This window comes from Lontra canadensis, unplaced genomic scaffold, assembly GCF_010015895.1.
Source record: "Lontra canadensis isolate GAN:19392208 unplaced genomic scaffold, GSC_riverotter_1.0 scaffold1, whole genome shotgun sequence".
In the NCBI taxonomy this organism is placed as follows: domain Eukaryota; kingdom Metazoa; phylum Chordata; class Mammalia; order Carnivora; family Mustelidae; genus Lontra; species Lontra canadensis.
Genome location: NW_022630995.1, coordinates 26,634,078 through 26,659,355, shown reverse-complemented (window position 1 = coordinate 26,659,355; position 25,278 = coordinate 26,634,078). Strand labels below are relative to the sequence as shown.

Sequence of the window (25,278 nt, the reverse complement as noted above, 5' to 3'; positions counted from 1 at the left end):
TTTTTGGTGGTTTTTTTTTTTTTTTTTTTTCCAGATTTTATTTATTTGTTTCACAGAGAGAGATAGCAAGAGCAGGAACACAAGCAGGGGGAATGGGAGGAGAAGCAGGCTTCCCATGGAGCAGGGAGCCCAATAGAGGGCTCGATCCCAGGATCCTGGGATCATGACCTGAGCCAAAGGCAGACACTTAATAACTGAGCGACCCAGGTGCCCCAAGAGAGAGAATCTTAAGCAGGCTTCACACCCAGCCTGATGCCAGGCTCGATCTCTAAACCCTGAGACCATGACCTGAGCAGAGATCCAGAGTCAAATGTTTAACCAACTGAGCCACCCAGGGGTCCCTCATTTAGATTCTTTTATGTGAATTTCAACAGTTGAATTAACATCAGAGTGGTGAAAAAGTATAGCATGGGGGTGGGGCATCTGGAAACCTGGGTGCTTGAATGATCTTTGGCAAGCCCCTTTTTCTGTGACCCTCCCCCCCACCCCCCGTGTGGCTTCAGTGAAGAGAGAATCTAGATCCTTAAATTTCTTCAGTTTTTAGTTTTTTTTGGGGGGTGGGCAGGAGTTTATTTCAGGATTTAATGTAGAGATGATGATGGAGTGTATCATTTGTCTTCTGATTTTGAAACTGAGAGAGTACGAAGAAGGGGAGGTTATGGTGTGGTGATAATGTGGGTCAGGGGGGCTCTTTGTGTTCAGGCTCCCCAAAGCCTCTTATGGATCAGAGAGTACTGTTGCTCCTAGCTTTAGAGACCCCATCAATGTTTACTAAATATACGCATAAGTAAATAAACGCACACACATATGTTCACATACTCCAAATGCTTTCCTAATCGTTTTCTGTGCAACTGCACTGATTAAGATGGAAAATCATGATTCTGGGCCACATTATGTCATCATTTACCTTAAGTATGGCTGAAGCATTCAGATGCTAAACAAGTAACACTTGTCTTTAGTCAAGCCCATTTAGAGTCTGAGGCCTTGCTCTGGTTGTCTCTCAGCCAAAAAATCTGGTTAGTTGGGCAGTTCTCAATGGCTGTGAGCAGAGCCTCTGGCCATCACTGCCACCAGGTGGGTCCAGCAGCACACCTGTGTGTGTGTGTGTGTGTGTGTGTGTGTGTGTGTGTGTACGTACGTGCCTGCTGCTCCTGACAGTGACTTGTGAATGCCAGGGGCTCTGCTCTACCGGCCTGCCCAGAACTGGATTCCTGGCACAATTTTGAAAAGAAAGTAAAGCTTTCTAAATACTGGCAAGGAAGTCCGCTTGCTTTCCAGCCTCCGAGCAGCAGCCCAGAGTCCAGCCCAGCACAGACAACTTGTAGTGTCTGCTCTTTGGTCTTTTCTTTGCGTCTAATACATGTCCCAAAGAAATTGTTCCAGTGAAAGGTGATTTTTTTTTTCCTTTTTTTATCAGAATGGCCTAACTTGGGGGAGTTACAGTATCTTTTCAAGGTTACTTTCAGACTAACTTTTCTGATGGTAAAGGAACTAGTATAAATCTTGATATTTTATGAAAATACTCTTTGATATTTATTCAAATATAAAATGGTTTGTAGACTTTTAACTTACATTTATGTAGCCTCATATGTGTGCAAGCGACAAGAAACATTTGAACTTAGAGATTCAAAAGCCTAACAGTTGAACGTTTTATGTTGTGTGGGATTCTAACATGGGGGTATGATTGAGCATGTGATCCTGAAATTATTAGAGACGATGGGGGATAACGTTCTTGGATTTGGACAGGTTTATGAGCATGATTTCTGCTTCTGCGTTCCTGGGTTTGTGGCATTTTTTAATCTTGCAGTGCAAGTAACTGTAGGCTCCATCCCTGGGCTCTGGGCTCCTGGCCTCAGCTTGCAGTGGAGTCCTTTGATTTGTCTATGTTCGTTTGATGGGAGGGGAGGGACTTAGGTTCCATTTTTGCTCTCTCTTGTATAAGAGCCAACAAAATAAATATATTGCAAGAAATGCCAAATGGTTGAGATGCTTTTCTGTACTTTCCTGTCCAGGAGCTTGCTTTGATACTGTATTAGTAATTCCGGGGAAGAGAAAGGGAAAAGGAAAGAGAAAGAGAAAGTGAACATGTTTCTTCTGAGATCTTCTATTTGTGTGACTTTAATTCGCTAACATTATTGACATTTTTCTCTTATATTCAGGTTCATTGCTGGTAGGATTTTACAACTACTGAGGGATTTCTGTTTTTCCTTACTGTTCACATGAAAATTTCATGAACTTAAACATTTGGTTGGGAATTTGACTTTATTGCCAGACTCTATTTCTAAGAGATAGGTCAGTAGTTGCATGTTGTATTTTATTTAATAAGTATCAAATTAATGGAGAAGACCATTCAGTGGTATCCAAACATTTGTTTTTCTTCACTTCTGAGTTTTCTTCTTTTACACTGTTTTGGTAGCCTGGGAAATAAATGACACTGAATTTTCTTCTTTTTCTTTTAAAGACTTCCAGCTGAACCCTCATCTCTCAACACTGGCAAATATTCATAAGATCTACCACACCCTTAATAAGCTAGTAAGTCAACCTCTTAAAGACAAAACTACCAGCTGTTTAAAGTAGTTATTTTACGTGTATTTGGTAAAAATTTAGATTACAGATATGAAGATACTGGCTGTTTATGAAAATGTTTATGAATTTTCATACTTGCTGTGTGGTGTGTGATTTCTTGGTAATAATGAACATATTTCTTGCAGAATCTAACAGAAGACGTTGGCCAAGACGATCACCCGACAGGTATCTGTAAATGCTTCCACTACTTAATTTTAAATAAGCCTTGTAATATAAAGTTATGAAGGAGAAGAACGAGCTGAGAACGCTCTGTGTTGTAATACACCAACAAGCTGTTACTTGGTTGAGGTGTTTCTCAGGGTGTCTGAGGGGAAGCCATGTTCTAGCTCCCTTCCAGCAGCGCACCTGTTGTGGGGCTCTGGCTCCTGTCAGAGTGATTCAGTCCCTTTAAAGGGGCTGGGAATCCTCCCTAGTGGTTTCATAGTACTGTTTCTTTACTCAAGTATTTTAGTTTATATTAAAAACTTACTACGGTGATACGGTTCGAAAAGTATCCCACAAATGGTTATTGAATGGAGATGACCGATCATTTGATAGATGAGTAGAGTGTTGGATGTATGTGTTGTATGGGTCTTGAGGATTTATGAATTGGAAAATGGAAATTAATAATTATAAACAGTTCTCTAGTCCTGTAGTTCTTAAACTTTAGCTAGTTTATAACCCTCTAGGGAGGGCGTGTTAAAACAGATTGCTAATCTCCTCCCCCAGAGTTTCTGATTCTGTAGACTGGGGCTGGGGCCCCAGAGCGTGCATTTCTTTCTTTCTTTCTTTTTTTTTTTTTTTAAGATTTTATTTATTTATTTGACAGCCAGAGATCACAAGCAGCCATAGAGGCAGGCAGAGAGAGGAGGAAGCAGGCTCCCCGCTGAGCAGAGAGTCCCATGCGGGGCTCGATCCCAGGACCCTGGGATCATGACCCGAGCCGAAGGCAGAGGCTTTAACCCACTGAGCCACCCAGGTGCCCCTAGAGTGTGCATTTCTAACAAGGTCTCAGATGATGCTGGTGCAGCTGGTCAGAAGACCACCCTTTGAGAACCACTTCCCCAAACTATTGCTAATCTGAAGGTTCAGAAACTTGGACTTGATCTGTGGTTACTACATCTCCCAGCAAAAATCATTAAAATGTATTTAAAGTTTTTGAAAATGACCACAGGAGTACAGGCTTGTTGGTGAATTTTGAACAGCACAAAAGCGAATGGAATAAAAAGTGACAGTCCTTCTCGTCTCCCAATCCAGCCTTCCCCCATTATGCTGTTTAATATGTGTTCTTTCAGACAATTTTATGTATGCATATACTTTTATAGTACTTTAAAAATTTAGCATCTCTAAGATCATAATGTACATATTATACAGCATCTTGCTTTTCTTTTCATTCAATGGTATATCTTGGAGGTTTGGGGATTTAGAACTCTCCTACCTTCTCCTCCAGATTGGTTCAGAACCAGTTGAAAGTTAGGTGTAAGATGGAGATGGAAGTAACAGTTTTGTTGGAGAACACAGCTCTGGTGTGCAGCGAGAAGGCGGAGGCTTTTCTGTGTTTCACCTGAATGAGATAGCCTGACACCCAGTCACTGCCACAGCCAGATGAGCCCAGGCTGGCGCACCTGCTGTGCCCCCTCCGGCCTGCCAGTTATGACAGCGGAGGAGTGCGAGCTTCTGCCAGCAGACCATTCTGGAAGGGAGTTCAGAAGGGGCTGGACCCCTCTGCTCAGCTCTTTCTCCCTGGACCACTAATTAGATCAGACTCCTCCTTCCAGGGCAAGGAGTGAGAGAGGTGGTGGGGGGTGGGGGTCAGGGGCAGAGTCTGTGCTAGGAGTGTTCTAGAAGGCCAGGCCACAGAGGCTCTCTTCACCTGATCTTTCTGTGTCAGTAAATCAACTCAAGGGCAGTCAAAAGCAATTTGCTTAATACATTTTGAAAACAATGTGTGCACATGGTTTTAAAAGAAATGTCGAAAAGGTATAAACTAAAAAAATGAAAGTTTCTTTTCCATTTTATTACCCAGCTGTCATCCCCTGTTAGCAGTCTGCATTTGACTCTCTAGGGGTAACTCGTAGATTCTTGTCTCCCCAATGAGGATGGTATCCCCTCTAACAGTATATATTTATATGTGCCTCTTGTGTTTGTCACTCAGTGTATCTTGATCTTTTTCTAGTAGCACATTTGTAAAGCAGCTGCTTTATATTTTCGTGTCTCTGCATTTTTAAAGTTCATGGATCTATCATAATGTTTCTGCAGCCTCCTACTGATACACATTTAAGTCTCTTTGACTCGGCTGCTCTCAATTATGCTGAAATAAAATTTTCAGGGCCAGTTTTAATAGTTCAGAAGTAAAGCACGTTTCTCTCCAATTCTGAACTGATATATTGGTGGCTCTGAGGAGTTTTTTAAACTTCTGAGTTCACGCAATTTTGATTGAAAACTGAATATTGTGTTGGTACAGCCTTGAGGTTGTCTCTTCTTTAGCAGAAGTAATAAAACCTCTTAAGCTCTGAATTTTGTACATTATGTAGTTAACTCTGAACTTTAGATTCAAATGAATATTGTTACTATAGTAATTTTATGTCTAAATATTTAACCTGAATGTGGCAATTTAAAAACTGGAAACTATAATTAAGAAAATGAAAGTGGAAAATGTATCTGGCCTCATGCCTCCTCTCTCACCCTTGGGGACAGAGGATATGTGTGCTGTTTGGTATGTAACGTGCTGGTGCAATGCCTGGTACCTCGTACGTGCCCGTCAGTATCAATTAGCATTAGTAATTTCTTCGAATAGTCCATTTCATTAGCATTTCCCCATATGGTTATAGCATCACTTGTGATTACCATACCTGATAGAGTATGCTTTAAAAATCAGACATTAAATCTGTTATGTTTGGAAATCTGAGAACATTAATCACCGTAATGCTGCTTTGAATCTTTTTGGCTCAGCCATAGTCTCAGCAGTCTCTATAAGAAACTGTACATGGAGGAGCCAGTCCTAAATCCAAGAGAGGCTGTTGTCTTCCTGCTCTGTCTCTTCTCACATTTTCCTTTGCTGCTTTCGGTCTTCCTCCTGCCAAAAAAAAGAAAAAGAGAGACAGACAGAGTTCACCTTGGACAAGTAGCCCCAAATCCAGATTATAGGGAATGAATAAGAAAAACCAAATGGAAGGGACAAAAAACAACGAATGAGGAGAAAGATGACAGATATCCAAAGTCAGTATTTGGAAAGGAACGGCAAAATTTTCTTGTCTTAAATAGGGAAAAAGTTTCCCGTTTAGACACAGATAGTTTCACTCAGGCAAGCAAGTAGTTCAATGATCTGTTCAAGGACATGAAAGAAAATATTAGGTACTAGAAAGGTGTTTTGAAATGTAGTCTGTTTATCAACCGAAATCACTATGTCTTTGTGACATTGTTCAGTGACAAGTGAGGCAAAACAGCCATATGAAAAGTACTGAAGTGGCAGAATGAGCTTTGAATGTTATTAAGTGAAACAAGGTTATAATAAACTCAATAAAACAAAAAATTAGTGAGTTTTTTTTGTGTTAGAACATGCATTTACGCTGTTAGGAAAAGTCAGACAAATTCTCTGATTTTATGGATCTCTTGAGGCCCCAAAACAAAAACATTAAAAAAGAAAAGGCAGTGGAGCACCTACTTAGATACTGTTTATTAAGAATAACAGGTTTAGGGGCGCCTGGGTGGCTCAGTTGGTTAAGTGTCTGCCTTAGGCTCAGGTCATGATCTCAGTGTCCCTGGGATCTAGCCCTGCATCAGTCTCTCTACTCAGTGGGGAGTCTGCTTCTCCCTCTCGTGTACACACTCTCAAATAATTACAATCTTAAAAAAAAAGTGGGGTGCCTGGGTGGCTCAGTGGGTAAAGCCTCTGCCTTCATCTCAGGTCATGATCTCAGGGTATTGGGATCGAGCCCCACATTGGGCTTCCCTGCTCAGCAGGGAGCCTGCTTCCCCCTCTCTCTCTGCCTGCTGCTCTGCCTCCTTGTGCTTGTGCACTCTCTGTATCAGATAAATAAATAAAATCTTAAAAAAAAAATAAGTTTAGCTAAATTATCCTCAAAACAGCAAGCAGGATAGTCATTAAACAGCCTTTGGTCTGATCCAGGTGAACTCGAGTTGCTGTTTAAAATAGATTTTGTGGGACCAACTATTAAAATAAGCTGAAGGATGTTGGCAGTATTTCTGATTGTTTAATCTGAAAAGACTTCACCGACTACCCGATTTATTTGAAAATACAGGCAGTGAATAGAACATTTCATTTGTTCTATTTAGTACCTGAGATCACTTTGGATCTACTTTAGTGATCCGAAGTTCTTTTAATACTAAATCAAAAATAAGTGAACCTGAATTCAAGTCATAACCCTTGGGTAAAAAATATAAGCAATTTTTATTGCCTTCTTAAAGGACTACACACACACACACACACACACACACACACACCAGCATCAGGGTAGATTTCAGACTGTCCATCTAATGTAGAAATACTGAGACTGAACACCAGGACATCAAGATGATATTAAAGAATGTCAGAGTTTGTGATTGTTAGTTGAGATTCTTCTCCCCCTCTTCCTCTTTCTTTATTATTATTATTATCAAAAGGCTTTTCTTTCCTGTGTATCTGCCGAATATTTCTCATGACATAAGATGGATCTTTAAAATCTTTTTCATTCAGTGCTTTCTCTTGGATAATTGGCAAAGAATGAAAACTTGTACCTGTGATCATTTCAAATGAATTTTGGGATTTCTTAAAGTTCCTCTATGGAAGTTGCTTTTTCTTTGTTAAGCACTTATTGATCTAGGAACTTTTGGGTACTCAACTCTATAGGTCAGTTTTCTCATCTGTAGAATTGGGACGGTAATAATATCTCTCAGACTTGTGAGGATAACTTTAAAAATGCTTCAGAGTTATTCTTTAAAATGTCCGCCTTTACATTTTGCCTCAATCAATAATGTCATATTGATTGTACTTCCATAGCTACTTCTGGGGGTTAAAATAGTCCATTATTTGAAGTAGACAACATTTCATAACATTTTTATAAGTTGTTTTTTTAGTTTAAAGTTTAATTGAAGTGGATTAAGTGATATAAATTCTGAGTCAGTAAAGCCAAATTTTAATGATACAAATAAATACAAATTTATAAAATATTCATTTAAGTGATTATAATTTTTATTATAAAAAGACATTACAGAGGTATTTTAAGAAGCAAACATTCTCGGGGCATCTGGGTGGCTCAGTCGTTAAGCATCTGCCTTAGGCCCAGGTCATGATCCCAGAGTCCTGGGACTAAGCCCCATGCCAAGCAGGGAGCCTGCTGTTCCCTCTCTCGCTGTATCCCTCTTTGTCAAAGAAATAAATAAAATCTTAAAAAAAAAAAAATTCTCGAATATTTTTGTTTAAAAAAAAGTCTTACTTGCCAGGCGACTTAAAGTTGAGTGCTTATTTTATTGACAAACGGAAAAAAAAATTCTGAAATGATGATATACTGTCTATTCATTGGTATTTTAAATATCTGGAAAGGCACTGAAGAAACGTACTTTTTTTTTTTTTTTTTTTGGACAGACAGAGATCACAAGTAGGCAGAGAGGCAGGCGGGGGTGGGGGGGGTGGGGGGAAAGGAAGCAGATTCCCTGCTGAGCAGAGAGCGCAGTTCAGGGTTTGATCCCAGGACCCTGAGATCATGACCTGAGCCGAAGGCAGAGGCTTAACCCACTGAGCCACCCAGGTGCCCCTGTACTGACTTTTTAAATAGAATTTGATTTATACATGTTTTAGGAATGCTTATTTATTGAGAGCCTACTGTAGGGTTCTCAGTAATGTATATATCTATTATTGTACTAAGATACTGTATTAGCTGCTGTGTATGCACAGGTGAACCAGATGGGGCCCTCCAAGCCAGCGTGTACTTTTGTGTGTGCACTTACAAACCCTCGGTGTTGCCCTTGCTCAGGTAGACTCCCTGGAGCTCTGTCAGGGTCGGGGGAAGGGGAGCAGGTTTGGAGCACATAAGCCTTGAGTTGTGTGCTCTCTGTGTATTTTGTTGATTTGGTTCATGTGGCAAAGTGTATTGTAAGTAAACTTGCTTTCCTCAGCATTAAAAAATTGCTTCTTGTAGCCTGAAACTTTTCCCTGACATTATGGGGTCTAGGGTTCTACTTCTGGAGCTATGCTGTATGGCCCTTTGTATCTACACTGGGGGATGAGTTTGACACGTCTTTCCTCTGGGGCGGGGTGAATGGGTCAGTGAGCCAGTGAGGGCACTGGGAAGATGAACAGATGTTGTTTCTTGGTGAAAGATGTAGCCACTCGCCTATGCTGGTCATTAGACTAGAGCGATCTAAGCAAAAGCCGAGTGAGAAGATAAAAATTTTAATCAAAGAATAAAATGCCGAATTGGGGCTCAAATAGGAGTGCATTTTACACAACCACCAAAAAAGGAGTGATTTGTGAAACTTTTCACAGAAAACATACAGCAATAAGGAAGAAAATAAGAGAAAGTTGAACAAGTGAACTTAAGATGTTTGTATGTTTACCGAAAATAGGATACCCTTGAAAAGGAGGCCTCAGCGAAAGCTAGACGTTGTGCCAGTGTGTCTACGAGGAAGCAGATAGCAGAGGAGCTAGTGGCTTAACCTTTATTGGTGAATGTTGGTGGAGACATTATTTTAAACAGTATGCATTGTTCGTGAGCTGAGGGGATATGGTGCGTTTTCCTCCATGTTCTGCAGACACTGGTGTAAAGGGGTGGTTATTGCCACATGAGGTGCTTAGAACCAACCCATCACCAGTGCTGGTTGGAAATGACTTTTTTTTTTAAGAGGGAGAAGGAAAGTGAGCAGAGTGGAAGGGGGCAGGGAAGGGCAGGAGGAGAGGGAGAGAATCTCAAAATGGATGCAGAGCTCGATCTCATGACCCTGAGGTCATGACCTGAGCTGAAATCAAGAGTCTGATGCTTAACAGACTGTGTCACCTAGGCGCCCCGACTTCTCTTTATAAATAGACATCAAGGAGCGGAAAGTGAGCTTTGAGGTTTAAGACAGACCACTCTTCCTTCCTTCCTTTCTTTTTTTAAATTGAAGTGTAGTTGACATGCAATGTTGTATTAGTTTCAGGTAGACGACATACTGATTTGACAATTCTGTACATTACACGGGGCTCCCCAGGATAAGCGTAGTTACCATCACTCACCCTATAAGGTTATTACAATATTATCAACTCTACTCCCTGTGCTCTACTTTGCATCCCTGTGACTTACCTATAAGTGGAAGTTTGTACCTCTTAATCCCTTTCACTTACTTTGCGCATCCGCCCAGCCTGCATCCCCTCTGACAGCCACCAAATTGTTCTTTGTTATTTATGAGTCTGTTTCTGTTTGTTTGTTTTTTCTTTTTTTCTTTTTTTTTTAGATTCTACATATATAAGTGAAATCATATGGTGTTTGTCTTTTTCTGACTTACTTCACTTAGTATAATACTCTCCAGGTCATCTGCATTGCAAATGGCAAGACTTCATTATTTTTAATGGCCTAATAATATTCCACTGTATGTATACCCCATATCTTCTTTATCCATTCATCTATTCCTGGCCACTAAAGTTGTTTCCATTCTGGGCTGTTGTAAATAATGCTGCACCCAGCATTGGAGTCCATGTAGTCTTTTCAAATCAGTGTTTTTGTTTTTCTTGGTTATAAAGACCCAGCAGCAGAATTGCTGGGTCGTAGGTATTCCTATTTTCAATTTTTAGGGGGACCTCTGTACTGTTTTCCAGAGTGGCTGCACCAGCTTGCCTGCCCACCAGCAGTGCACGATGGTTCTGTTAGCCCCACGTCCTCGCCAACATGCGCTGTTCCTCGGACACACTGTTGTTTCCAAGCCGTGTGGTTGGCTTTCCAGCCAGGCGGGACACACTGTTACACGCTGCAGACCTTACCCCAAAGCATTCATGGACAAGAATAAATCCCTTTCTTTCTTTCTTTCTTTCTTTCTTTCTTTCTTTCTTTCTTTCTTTCTTTTTTTTAAAGCTTGGGTCACCGTGAAACTCTTTGGACCTTTTTGTACGCTTTAGTGTTATTTATAAACAGGACCATTCTATAGGGAAGACGGGGTGTGTGCGGTGGTGGGAGGCTCTTTCCCCACCTTCCTCTTCCAGTTGGCGCTGCTGTTGCTGGGGTCAGAGATACCGTCTGCCTTTTGTCTCCAAAAAACTCTCTGTTGCCATCCTTGCGCAGGATCTGGGGAGCTGGAGAAGGGTGACTGCGGGTTGTCTTTTTTGTCCTGTCTGAGGTCTGCTTCTGAGCTAGAGGAGGAGGCAGGATCCTTGAGCTCATGCATCGTTCAGTGCCTGGCACTGGGCAGCCCCCCCGTTCGGGCTGTGGTCATGGTTTATGACAGAAGAGGTGTTCTCGGCCGCTCGGTGCCTGCAGCACGTCGCCCTGGGAACCTAGCACCAGGTGTGAGCCTCACTGTGAACCGGGATTGAGGTTCCAGTCCTGATCAGCGCTCTTCTTGGGGCTGTGACCTATAGCTACTGACGGCTCTCTCCCTGCCCTCCAGAGCAGGTTTCTAGAAAGAGCTGCCGTGTGCCCTGTGCGGGCTCCCTCACCCGCATCCCTCTGCAGCCAGGCCCGCCAGAGCCTGACCTCCATCCTCGCCCCCTGCTGCTGTGGGCCCTTCATCCCTCAGTCTGGTGGGGACCTCCGCTCCTTCCCGAGCTGACCTCGGCTGCCCTGGACCACACCTCCAAACCCGCTCTCTTCCTTTGGCTTGTAAGTCTTGATGCTTTCTGAGTGTTTCTCCCCACCCAGGTCTTTCTGAGCCCTTGTGCATCCACCCTCGCCTGGAGCTCTGTCCCTCAGAGAGGTGACACTGCGTAGTGGCTGAGTGCAGGGACTTCGCGGCACAGCTGCTTGGCTTCTGTCATCTGCTTTACCTGCTGCTTTCCAGCTGGGACTTAATCTCTCTTCTTCAGTTTCTTCATCTGTGAAAATGGGGATGCTAGCCATGCCTACATCCACGGTCGCCGCGAGCACTCGGGGCGCTGGGGTCTGCCTGAGCAGCGCAGGCATCCCTCCGTTCCGGCCGTTAGAACGCGTGTCTGTTTATACCCCCGCCGTCTCTCTACACACAGTGCTTGGCACCAAAGCACTTTCAGGGTATGTGTTTCTTCACGAAAGTCCCAAGAGGGAGGCACATAGTTCTTGCTCTTAAAACGGTGAACCAGAGTAGGCCAGTGATGGACCAAGCCACATAAACTTACTCACTGAACGCAGATCATTCGAACACCAGCACCCTTCCTTAAGCTCCCTCTTGTCCTCTGACTCAGGGAGAGCCCGGGGCCTTCTACCAAGGGACTAGTGGCAGGAGGAGAGACGTGGGGGTCCTGAATTCACCCCTCAGTGCTTTGGGGACCTTGGAAAACCACTTGAATGTCCAAGCTTTGGTTTTTCCCATCTGTCGAGCAGAGATAACAATCTCTACCTTGCCAGACTGACATTCGGGGTTAGTGTGGGACCCAGATGGCATATCCGGTAGCACCTGTGCCAGGATGGACACATTTTAATTATCTTATAATTGTTTTGTAAGTTGTAATGGCTTTAGACAGTCCAAAGCAAGACTCTCTGGGTTTGAACTCCAATTTTGCCATTTAACCTAAGCTCTCCCTGCCCCCCATTCTCTTATCGGCGTGGGCAGTAATGAGGATTCTCTTTTCATAAGCCGCCAGGTAGGAGGTTAACAAGTGAAGACATCGTATAAGTGTTAGAAACCGGGCCTCGCTCACCCTGAGGTCCCTGTACGTGTTCCCTATTGGGATCATCTGTTAGTACATTTTAGTATCTTTTACCAAATGAAGGTTTGCTTCTGAAAATCCTGACTGAAAGTGGCAGAAGCAGACTAAAAATTAGTATGGAAATTTTGCTCAAGATCCTGTCAGGCTTCTGTCCAAAAAATCTAAATCTTGTTTTTCTGATATCAGCTATCCCTTGAAGCTTAACAGTATTGGGACTAATGTGCTTGTTTGTGTTTTAGATTCAAGGTTACTGGTTGATCTGACCTTGCCCAATGAAATACACAAATGAGATAGCCGTGCAGTTCCCTTTGAAGGAACACTGACCTGTGAAAGGGACCGAAAGCTTTGATGATTTACATTAGTGTTTTTGGAGAGTAAATGGAAATCATGATGACTTCCGTTTCTAATGTGTTTTTTCAGGGCGGGGGATATTAACTTATTCGTGTCATCGCTAGGTTTATTTCTTGACAATAACATTTTCCCAAAGAGGAACCAAAAACCTTTTTTTTTTTTTCCACCTTAGAACATGCACAAATAACATCAAAACCCTTTACAGTACAAGCCGCGGACGTTCTTAATTTGGCAGGTGGCGCACTCTGGGGATGTGGGATGTTGCTAAACTGGCTTTTGTGCCCTGTGACCCTTTGTCCCTAGGAAGCCTGCGCTCGTGCAGCTCTTCAGACTGCTTTAGTAAAGCGATGCCACCGAGGAAAAAGAGAAGACCCGCGTCCGGAGATGACTTATCCGCCAAGAAAAGTAGACACGATGGGTATGTCGCAGAGCCGGTAGATCAGACTCGATGACGTGTATCAGAGGCACATTTTCAGAGTGTAATTATCTTGGGATATTTATTTTACGTGTGGGTTTATGAACGAAATCCAAATTAGGTAAGTCGAGTTCTTAGAAATTGAACTTTTATCTCGGTCCGTTGAGCCACCAAAACTGGTGTAGAGTCTCTTTGTTTCCTTTCAAGGGCTTGCCGTCTGTGCCCGTTGAGGACCACAGGATTGGTATGTATCTGTCCTCTAAGAGGGTCTCACCAAACACAATCACAGGAATCCATAATTGCTTTCACGAGGGCCCCCAGGGCCGAGTGGCTGGGGGAGCGCCGGGGGGCCTGGCCGCTCTGAGCCTGCTTGGAGTGTTAGCCGGGCAGACCAGTCTCAGATGAGTGAGAATTTCTTTAGAAACCATGAAAAATAAGACCCTGCAAACCACTTCTCTTTCAGAGAAGTGGTTTTGGTTTTCAGAGAAGTGGTTTTGGTCACTCCGAAAGTCAGTAGACTTGTTTATCTTGGGCATCTTTAATCTTTCATCTGGATTTTCATGAGTCGTTGGGAACAGACATCATAATTTCAATCTTTTCTGCCTTTTTTCCACTTTCCTCCATTCTGGCTTTGTAGGTTACTTCACTCATGGGCCTGAATATTCACATCTATGAACCAAGGGGATTTAGATGAGATTTTTCTGTTGTTTTCTTGCCATTGGACTTAATATGCTCTTCCTCATTTGGAAGGATAAAGAACTCGACTCTGAAAATGGCATCCCTCGTCCTAGCCCAGATGAGCAGCAAATGTGATCTGTAAGAAGGTAGCAGTGACTAAGACAATCACCAGCAAGGTTTCGACCAGTGATTTTCAGCTTTGGGAAGCCAGTCACTTGATACTTCTTTGGTGGCGTTGATGCTCTGGTCATGGAGCTGTTAAATGATAATAGTCACATGGAGTTTGTGACTCTGTCCACCGCCCTCGTTACTTCTCACCACTCGCTGGGATAACTCCGTATGAGAAAGCTGCTTAGAAACCGGTAGCTGCATTGCGGGAGGGTGTGATGTCTTCTTGCCGATAGGATGGCATTTCACTGGCCACCCAAGGGGTAGGGGTCTGTAGCTTTGGCTGAGTTTCATTCCTGGTCTTTTAAAAAAAAACAACCAACTTTATTTACATACCGTAGCTCTTATCCACATTAAGCATACAATTCAGTGATTTTTACCAAGTAGTTAAGAGTTAACGCAACCATCACACAAACCAGTTTTAGAAGATGTCCACCACCCCAGTGAGATCCCTAAGGCCCATTCACAGTTCCCCCCCCAACCCCGTTCTCACCCCCAGATGCCCACAACCCCCCATTTAGCGGCCGTGTACAGATTGGCCTTTCCTGGGCATTTCGCGTGAGTGGTGTGTTTGTGTCACGCTTCTTTGACTTAGCATGTTGTTTCTGAGGTTCATTCATGTAATCAAATGTATTACATCTTTTATTTACCAAATAGTACTCAATTGTCCTTTTTTATGTAGAGTACTTCGAAGCGGTTCAAACATGGCAGCGTCCTCTGTAGGTCTCCATGTTGTTGATTGGTTACAGTCCGTGAGCTGAGAATATCTCGGCCCAGGATTGGAAGCTCTCTGTTTGAACCATTGGCCAGTCCCACCTTTGTTTCTGGGTAGTATGGCCTATAGAAGAAATACAAAACTGGGGGGTTTGCTGTTTCAGTATCTTGATACCCTATAGCTATGCTCTGTATGAAAACCCAGAATCTCTCATCGGGTATATACAGATATTCTGGTGAATGTCTAGGTCATGAATAAATTCTTACTAAAATGTACTTGTGTAGGATCTTTGTAATAGATAATATGTAAATTAAAACTATATTCTTAAGTGTTGACATATATATATATGCATACACATACGTGTTTAGGCAATTTATATATAGATGAGGAAAAGAAAAGGTATATAGTCAGAAATTTTCTGTTGAAAGGACTACTTTAAAGATCCTGCCTTCTCTCCCTTCCCCAGATGAGGAACATCTTGGTTCTTAGGTCCCAGTCGTCACAAAATACAGAACTCCCGCAGAGTCCATTTTGTAGGAGCAGGCTGCTGGGCTTCCTGACTTGGTTCTGCAGCTTATGCTGGGTGTTTCCATACCAGTGGGGCATGACAGGAGAGGGGCCGAAGCCAGGCTCCTGTACTTCTCTCTTCTGAGGTTTTTTCCCCTTAGGCGCTTGGACATAATTTTATGTTTCTTTTTATTTGCTTAATATTCCCTTGACGTGTCCAATACTGATGGGTTCTTCCTCAGACTGCGTTCTGTGCCCCCCCTGATTTGTAAGACCTGAAAGAATTTAATGCAGAGACAGGAGTGAGTTGTAGGGTCATTGCTGGGAGGAAACACTTTAGCCAATTCTAGCTGCGTCTCACTATCTCATTCTGTAGGTTGTTCTGGCTCGTGAGGTAGAGGGGAGTATATTAAATCAGTCCTTACGGAGTACTTGTTAATCAGAGCAAAACTTGTATCAAGTATTTACCATTTAATTCTGTTTTGGGTCTGACTGTGTTTAAAAGTGTAGTTATAAAAGCTGAAGCTTCCACGTGCAGGAAGCAAAATGTTTAAAATATACTGGAAATACTGGTTGAATAGATGTCTGGTTTGGGTAAAAGAGGAAAAAACTGTCTGCCACTTAAAAGAAACTCCGCATCTTTAAATAATTGCAGACTCCTTTCTCCATTTCTAGCATGTATAGGAAATATGATTCAACCAGAATAAAGACGGAAGAAGAAGCCTTTTCAAGTAAGAGATGCTTAGAGTGGTTCTACGAATATGCAGGTAGGTCCTCGTTCAGATGATCGGAGGCTGTAAGGACTGCCTTAGGAAAGAGTGAAGAATTTAAAAATGTGTACTTTTCTAATGTGGTATGTGTGCCGTCTCTTCCTGTTTGAGGGAGGGAACATAGTCGAAACAAGTCACCAAATGTCCTATTTATAGCCAGCAGCTAAGCCAAAGAATTCAGAACACTAGAAGGGAACTGAGAAGATGAATGCACTTGGGAGAAATACTCGGGATTGCTAGGAAACCTACTTGGAATGCTGGTGGTGGGTGACTCTTTGGTTTGTACATCAAAGTTAAAATAAGCTTTGCTGCTTTGAACCCTTATGTGCAATGGAATTTCTTATATTAAGTGTCTATTTTGAAAGCTCATTTGGCAAAAGTTTGTTTTGTCATTTAAAGTGTCTCAAATTCCGTCCTGTTTTTGCAGCTCACAATAACTGGTTGGATAATATCAGACTGAAATCCAGGGTGGCTTGTCATTGTGGCTGTGTGCAGGGTAAAAAGAAAAGGAGTATTTCCAGACAAGTTTGAGCTGAAGGCTCTTCTCCCCTTCCTCTTTGCTGTGTTTCTGGCCCTCTCCTAGCCTGCGCATTTGACAATTTCAGCCCCTTTCAAACCGATTTTCCTGTGCTGTCTCTGCTCCCAACTAGGTTTCATGGACCTCCTGTGGTCTTACTTAAAAAACAAAACAAAAACAAAAAACTGAGCAGATCGGACATGTCATTCCCTAACACTCCGTTCCAGCCTCACCTCCTGCTGCAAACTCCGTGCTCCCTGCAGGTTAAAAGACCGCTCCCGGACTCACTGCCGTCCCTCCACCTGGAGGGTTTCCTCTCCGCTCTGCCATCTGACAGCTCTTGCTGGTCATCTTTGAAGCCTCGTCATTAGCTTAATAGCCTTCTTTGTACTGACCCAGGACATTTTCATAACTGGTTCACATACCCTTTTATTACATGTCAAAGCGAGGGTTCCTCCTGTTGGTCTGATCTGCCCTCTCCCCCCACCGCCCCACCCACCTGCACCCCATCCCCTACCTCACCCTGTTCGTTTTCTATTAAGAACCTTGTCCATTTGGCCACAGAAGTTGTTCCAGGGGCTGGCAGGTAACTCAGGCCAGGCCAATCTGATCAAATTCCCTGGAATTTTCAGATTGAAGCTAGGAGAAGAGCATTTTCTCTCCTGCATGGTAGACTTGAAAGGACATGATCCTGTTTCCCTATAGGTCTTTTGATTTTCCCGTGCTACTCCGGTATCTTTCTAATGAATTCTCCTTCATTGCTTGAACTAGTTGGAGCCGGATTTTGTTTGCAGGGCATGGACCTTAGTACAAATACTTACATAGTATTAGAATGTATGTGTTTCCATGTTACATCGAGAGAAAGTGAATCTCTCGAAGACATTTTGTATTCCTAGGAAAAGCGGTTGGCCCTTTGCCAGGTGCTTGATACTTGGGTGCTGAATGTGGTCTTTTCATATTTATATTACTTTGATTATGAAGGTTTTTTTGCTTTCTTGTCTTGGTTCACATTGATTTTTATGGAAATGGGTTATGAAAAGGAAAAAGTTTTGTCTTTTAAACAGACAAAAAGTACACTTAATTCTGCCATCAGAGCATAGCTATTTTGATGTGTGTGTGTGTGTGTGTCTTTCCAAGCAAACATCATTTTTTCATGGTATGGCCACATTTCTGTGTCCTTTAAAAAGGGCAGGCTACAGTTTTCCTTCTTGTTTGCTTTTCTCTGGCTCAGGAAGGTGACATTTAGGATAAAGATTAAGCCACGTTCTTTAGGTTCCTTGAAATCCCTGCCGGGTGGTTCCTTGCAGTTCATCTCTGCAAACAGTTTTTGTGGGTGCGGCCATCCCTGTTTTTACTCCCCTCCCCCATTTTGTCTTCTTTTCCTGTGTTGGTAGGGGAAATGGCTTGAAATTGGGTCTCATGAGGAGCTCCAGCTGATACCTGCTTTCCCTTCTAATATCCCATGCACATGAATAAAAGCTGTATATCATTATTCAAGAAAAGCAAATGGTGACATGACCCAGGGCGACTGTCAAGTGGTGCTGTGGGAGGAGTCTGCGGTGGGGGGGGAGGGTGGCAGGCTAGGAGGCTGCCGTGGGGCAGGGGAGGGGATTGGGGCACTAGCTAGCAAGGGGAAGGCTTTAGCATCCATGGTGAGTTCTGTTTCCTTGGGAAAGAGCAACTGGCATGGGCTTGACTCCTTGCACTCTCATCTGGGGTGGGTAGAGGGGTGGTAGGGACCTTTGTGGTGTAGTCATCTCACTGGGGTGCCTCTTACCTCCTTCCCAGAGTTCATTCCACTCCTTACCCTGCCCCCCACTGCCCATGGCAGACCTCCATCTGCAACAGGAGTCCCCGCTCTTTCCATTAGGATGAAAAATAACCAGTGTTACCTGAGCAGTTGACCTGATAACGTCTACTTTCTGAAGTCTATCTAAGAATAAGGAATTAAGCCAAACACGTGCCATTGTCGAAGTCAGAGTTACAAGCTCACATATATGTAAATCATAGAAGTTCTCCCAAGTCCTGACTCCAGGTCCTTAGTTTCTGTTTTGGATTAAGTTCTATGACAGGATTGTGTTTGGGTTTACCAGAATGAGATTAAGGGCCAGGAGCAGATGCTAAGTGACCAAGTGATCTGTCAGCAAGGGAACAGAGGCTATGGGTAAGGCAAGGGACAGTGTGGCCTCGTTTGCCTCAGGGATGCAGGGTCATGGCATTATGGAAGCTTTCCCCCGAGGGCCTGAGGCCACCATGAAAAAGGTTAAATATATTTATGAGGGGCCCCTGCTTAGGATGGTGGGGAAAGTGGGGGGGGCTACTTTTTTTTTTTTTTTAGAGCATTGTCAGTGTATCTGCCTTCCAAATATATCTCCACTAGCTTGTTACCAGGGCAATCCACAGCTTAGGATTTTCGATAGAGCTTTTAAAAATCATCTCCTTCATGCTTCACCTCTAACCACTTCGTGTCAGCCAGTTCTGTATTCAGAATGAAGAATTCTCAGTTCTTAATGGTGGAGTTAAGATGGCTGAATTCTATGTGTGAATTGATAAATTCCTCATCCCAACGAGCAGCGTGATTACAACTAAATCTCAGTGCATGCACGAGAAAGACCATGGCTAAAAGAGAAAAATTGTTTTAAGTAGCAGAATTATGGGTATCTTAAATAATGTTGATTGACAAGCTATATTTTACGGTTTTTAGGATAAAATACTACTTTGGGCAGAGTCATGCCCCTGCAAGGCATATGGTTAAAACTTGCTCTTTAGAAACAACAGAGGCAAGTATTGTAGGTAATAGGACAATGGCATCGCGTAGAATCTGGAGGAAAGGAAGAACCCTGGAGAACTTAACATGACAGCCACACAGTATATGTCAGCAAACCTCCCCTGAGGGCCTGCTGGGTGCCAGGCTCTGGGGTGCACTCAGGTCAACAGACAGACCCGAGAAGCATCATCTTTGGGCTGAATGCTGGCAGAGAGAGGCGTCAGTGGCCAGGCTGGAGGGTGGACAAGGTAGGAAAGTCAGCCGGGACCCACCAAGTGCCTGTGCGCAGGCCTGGGGAAAAGGAGGCACCTTACAAGGCTCAAGGCTCAAGGTTACAGCAGAAGAGCCCTTTCCAGTTGGGAGGAATGGAAACCAAAGACAGGAATTTTAAATGAATTATAAAGTAACTTTTTCTTTCACATCTGCAACTACCTCTCAAGGGGTCCTCCCAGTAGTGACCAAAAAAAGGCATCTGTTTCTAAGAACAAAACCTCTTAGCATAATAGGAATGGGTGGATATTTCCTCACAAGAAGAACTCTTCTTGGATTTTGTCGCTGGAATCTTTACAGTAGTAGAACCATGGCCAGGACAGTGACCCGTACACACGCTTCCGTGCAGGGAGGTGACGGAAGACAGGCCACTAGCAGAGCGCATGTGCGGGTCCTCGCCTGGGAAGACCACCAGGTACGCACGGGGACTAAAGCGAGGGGCAGGATTTACAGGCCTAGTGTGAACCCTTGTGTGTCAGCAAACTGATAAGTGATTTCATTGTGTATTTGTGCATAGCTAAGTCCGAGAGCAGAAAACACCTTTTTCTTTTTAGTCTACTTTGCCCTGATTTTGTCTGTTGGAGCGTTTTCCCATGTGGCTGTATTCCTGTGTCATTTGCAGAATATTTACGTGCTGCCCACGTGTGGGTGTCCACACTCTCAAAGCCAGACCTTGCAGCCTGTTAGGTGGTAAAATGCTGAATGTGTTTTCATTTGAGTGAAGAGAGATAAAGATAAGGGTGCTCACCCCTGGCGATGCTTATTTGCCCATGTTTTGGAAATGATGAGCCAGTGCTATTAGACAAGAGATGGAAAGAATGGGGAATAAGTCATTAGAAAGGAGCAGGCAAAAACGAACATTGGCTGGAGATGAAATGATCAGATTCTCCCTGGAAAGCCACGGAGAATTTCATGGACGAACAGAAACAGCAAATAAACATGGACCTATTCCATGCCTGTAGAATTCTATAAGCAGCTTATTTCGGGAAGGCTATTTAAAGGACTGTTTAATAAATGATTGTCTCTGAGGAGTAGGGAAGGGATGGAGTGGAAACTTGCTTTCTGATTTTTTCTCACTTTCACTTTGACATGAACTTTTATATCGTGTGTGTATTAATGTGGCAAAACATAACTGGATTAGAAATGCAGTTCTTTTATTTGGATAACTTTTATTATTGTCTTAATATTTAAGTATTATTTAAAGATTTCAGTATTTAAATTTTTGTTTAAACAATAGCTTTTCCCCCAGTCATCAAGATAAGTAAATTAGGACTATGTAGAAAAACCTATAAAATAAAAGGAGAAAAAAAGAAAATCCCCAAAAAGGGGAACGGATTTGAATATGTGAAACAAAACATTTTGTAACAGAACAGCACATTTGTGATGCAAAGGAGAATAACAACATGCAGAGAAAATATTTGCGGTGGCCACATTACAAGGGAAGGGCCTGAGTTTGACTTGAGGGGAGCCAAGGCTTTGAAGCAGGGAAATGACATAAGACTTTCCAACAAGCCCTCTAGGTGATTTTAATATTCATTTTATCTTGAGGACAGCAACCTTATACATTTATTGTTTTTTTTTTTTGTTTGTTTGTTTGTTTGTTTTTTTTAAGTAATCTCTACATCCAACGTAGCACTTGGACCACAGCCCCAAGATCGAGCGTCGCGTGCTCCGTGGATCCTGCCCCCCTATTATTTATTATAATAAATAAATTTATTTATTATAATAAATAATAAATTTATTTATTATAATAAATATCATTATTTTGTATTGAAATTACTCCTGGCTGGCTCGGGTGGTTAAGCATGCAACTCTTGATCTCCGGGTTGTGAGTTCAAGCCCCATGTTGGGTGTACAGATTACTTAAAAAAAAAAAAAAAAAGAAGAAAAAAAAAAAAGGAATTACTCCTATGCTCTGTCTTCCTTCCTGGAGGGCAGGGCCCATGTTCTCTCCGTCTTTAGCAAAGGTCCACCGTGTGTCAGGTCGGTGTTACCTGGATGAAACAGGGCTATGAAGATGGTGGGATTCTGCAGGCCTTGCTAGAGCTAGGGGCTGTGCAGAGATTGCAGAGCCACTCCTGTATTCCACCCTTCACTCATTCATCCAGTCCGCTTTCTAAAAGCACCTGCCCCGTGCCAGGCGGGGTGCTGAGGGTCCCTTGGAAATACAGTAGCTCTTACTTTGGAGGAATCACGAGGGAAAGACACAGGAGCCAGGACTTAACGCAGACGGGCCGCATGTGAGAAGATGCTCCTGGGATGGCAGGGTCACAGAGGACTGCCCCTCCCAGTCTCTGCAGGGGTGGGGTCGGCGGGGGGGAGTGGAGGACTCCCTGTCTGGTTTCAGTCTTCAGGACTGAACGAGCCGGCCAGCTAACACTGGGAAAGGGGAGAGGAAGACGGGCTGAGGCCACAGAGAACAGCCTGGTGTTAGGTGTGTGGCAGGACATGTGTGCCGAGCAAACCACAGGTAAGTTTCTGGGGCTCAGTTTTTATTCATTGAGGACTGCTTATTGATTCATTTCTTTCTAAGAAACTTGAGCGGAAGATGGAGAGATGGGAGGCTGAAGAAGAAGGGAGGCTTTAAATCCTAGAGAACCTTATTGGATATGCCAGACTTTGGACCTCATCCTCGGGGAGTGGGGAGCCACTGAAGGGCATGAAGCCAGCATGGGGTTTATGTCCGGGATGGCTCCTTTAGGTGGCTGTGCGCAGGGTGGGTCGGGGGATGCGGGGCTATGGAATTCAGGAGAATCCCAAGGAGACTGCTGGGGTCATCTGCTTGGGAGAATAAAGCCTGAACAGGCTAGCACAGGATAAGTGCGCCTCAGAAATATTTGGAAGGCAAAATTGGCATTGCACCTGCTAGTTGACCGGACATGGAGCATGTGGAAGAAGGGAGAGGTCCAGGATGACTCCCAGGTTTCTGTTTTCTGATGGGGCCACCAGCTGGGAGGGACTACCGGAGGATAAGCAGGCGTGGCGTGGAGAGATGATCTGGTCAGTGAGGTGGTGGCTGAAAATGAAATGCAGGAGGTGGCTCAGGGCAGAAGATGAGTTCAGCTGTGGCCGTTTGACAGGACGTGGTAGACAGTCCCAAGCTAAGAGGGAAAGCATGGGCCCGAGAGCTTGAGTGCCCTTGCCACTTCCTTGGCAGAGGGTATAGAAGGGACTAGGAAAGGTTTCAAGATGGAACTCCACACATCAAATTTAACATGTTGGGAGGAAGCAAAGGAACACATGAAGAGGCCAAAAGAGAAGTAGGAGGAAAACCAGATGAGAGAGGGTACTTCCAGAAGCTGTGGGAAGAGGCAAACTTTGTGAAGAAAGAGCTCCAAAGTTTCAGATAGCACAGAGAGTTCAGATAAAAACCTGTTAGATTTGGCAGTGAAGGTGTTGTTGGTGACCTTGGCAAGAAGAGCTTCAATAGAGAGAGAGGAGCAGAAACTAAATTGCAGTGGTTGAAGAATGAATGGGAGATAAAGTAGAGATAGAACATGTAGGCAGTTATTTTAGGAGGAAACAAAGCTGAAGCCAGAGTGGGAAGAAAGAGGCTTTATTGACTTATCAAGAACAGAAAGACTGCTTGCTTTTCTCCTACGGAAGAGAAGCAATTATGTTATTTCCCAGTTAATTTTGTAAGGAATGTTATGTGGTTCTCGGGTTTCCAGAGATTATTATATATATTGAAATTATCACCAAAATAAGATAGAGCTATGAGCTCCTTGAAAGAGAAGGAGTTGAACTCAGGTAGCCTTATCTCTAGACGCAGATTATGTGTAGCCTGTGTTCTCAGGTTGGAAGACGTGGCAATAAACTGACTTAAATCATTGTGCAGAGCCGAATTCTTTAAAAAGTAATGGAAATTCCAGAATATTTTCTAGTTTATACTTGGTGACTTCTTTTTTTCAGAAAGGATTATGGCCTGTAAGTGTTACTTGATTTTAGTTTCCTTTAATCATATTTTAACTGTATAACACTACTATAGGAGTAATAGTGTACCTGGTAAGATTAAATTTATATAAGGTTTCATTTCATCACAGGTACTGATGATATTGTAGGCCCTGAAGGCATGGAGAAATTCTGTGAAGACATTGGTGTCGAACCAGAAAATGTAAGTGTAGCCTATTAAGGTAGGCAAATCAGTTGACTATTTTCCTTACCTCTTTTGTCCCTTGACAAATAAAGCAACAGTAAAAAAGTAACGGTGTGTGTTAGTTTTATGAGGCAATCTAGGCAACAAGTTCCAATCTAATTTGATTTCTAAGCAAATTTTTTCATTGCAATTGGTATGGTGTGACTGGTTAGTCATTTTTTTCTTGTTTACGTTCTTGTATCTGAAAGGCCTAGTTATAATAAAGTAATTAGGCTAGATGTTTAAAAAGTGGTATGGGCCTGTGTGCCTTCAGTGGGAGATCAGTCGGGAGACTGAGTCACAGTCTATCTGTCCCCCTCTGTAGTCATTCCAGCCCAATGTAGAGTTTGTCCAGATCTTTGAATAATTAATTATTCATCAGGGTTTTGAGTAGGTTGTAATGATCAAGAATTTTTCATAGCTCTTCCACTTCTGATCAGATTTAACACAGGGATTACTTTTTAGTATATAAAGGCCCTAAGTATGTCCTTAAAACATTTTAATTAGAAGTTACTTTATACACTTAATTATTTTTTCTTAAGTCTTATCATCATGGTATTGTTGAACATTTTTTCCTGTCCTACATCGTCTCTCTTACACTAACATGAAAAACGATACTATACAAGTGCCCTGGCTCATTAACCACGCAGTCTGATACCGCATTAGCCTCCGATTTAACAAACATGTCTTAGCTCCTGAATGAATTTATGATCTAGAAGAGATCTCAAGAGATCGTCCCTCTCATTCAGACTCTTCTTGGCAAGATTGCTGGTGCCCATGCTCTTAAAGACAACTAGAAATGAAGACTTCACACTTTTTCTTAAAACTTTTCTTTATCCTTAACATTTCTATGCCTCTGTCCTCCCCCCAACTCCCCCCAATGCTTTACTTTTTCTAAAGCGCTTTTAGCTCATTACATGGATTTCTGTCCTTATATTTTTTTATTTTAATGTGATCTAGTTCAGGGATCTTAATAAATTATTCAGCCTGCTCTAAAGGTTTAGGGACAACTGGGCCAATAAAGAGTATTTGCCTGATGAGGCCCATAGACTACTAGTCATAGACACAGAAAAGAATATTTCACCAGCTTTATGAAGGAAATTTCCTGATGGTGGCTGGGCTGAGGTTGGCAGAGTGTTTTCTGGACTGAATGGTAAGAGGGGTAAGAGTGAGTTGGGCCTGAGAGCGGACCTAAGGAGCACAGATGTCAGCCTGGATGGGAGGAGGGGTGGACAGTAGGGCCAGGAAGGGAGGAGATCAGGACCGCCAATGTGAGAGGCATTGCGAGAGGCATCGTGGGAGCATTTACTCCCGGGGCAGGGAAGGCCTGTTGGAGAGGAGGGAGTGCTGCCCTTGATTCTAGTTCTTCAGATAGCTGTCCTCAGCTACAGAGATCTGCTCTTAGTATCCTTTTGTGGAGCAGTGATGAGGCCTTTCTTTCTCGATTTCTGTAGGAAAAGAAATAGTCTTGAAATGTGAAATCACACTGAAGACCGGGAGACCGAATTCAGAATATTATCCTAAAATATTTATTACCGTGCTTCAATTCTAAGGCACCAATAGAAGTTATATTTTATATCATCACTAAGAAAGAAAAACATGTTGCTAAGTA

General features: G+C 43.0%; 1 protein-coding gene across 6 annotated transcripts in view; it reads left to right on the top strand.

Annotated features, from left to right (window-relative positions):
* DCUN1D4 (defective in cullin neddylation 1 domain containing 4) overlaps nt 1-25,278 on the top strand; it is a 78,381-nt gene that overhangs the window by 27,218 nt on the left and 25,885 nt on the right. For 5 of the 6 annotated variants that reach the window (XM_032851956.1, XM_032851947.1, XM_032851978.1 and 2 more), the window contains 5 exons: nt 2,462-2,532; nt 2,712-2,751; nt 13,028-13,142; nt 15,883-15,974; nt 23,575-23,645. In XM_032851956.1, the coding sequence (XP_032707847.1) occupies nt 2,462-2,532; nt 2,712-2,751; nt 13,028-13,142; nt 15,883-15,974; nt 23,575-23,645 (389 nt within the window). Of the gene's footprint in view, nt 1-2,273; nt 2,293-2,461; nt 2,533-2,711; nt 2,752-13,027; nt 13,143-15,882; nt 15,975-23,574; nt 23,646-25,278 lie in introns of those variants that run through there. The other variant, XM_032851972.1, reaches the window with a different exon arrangement.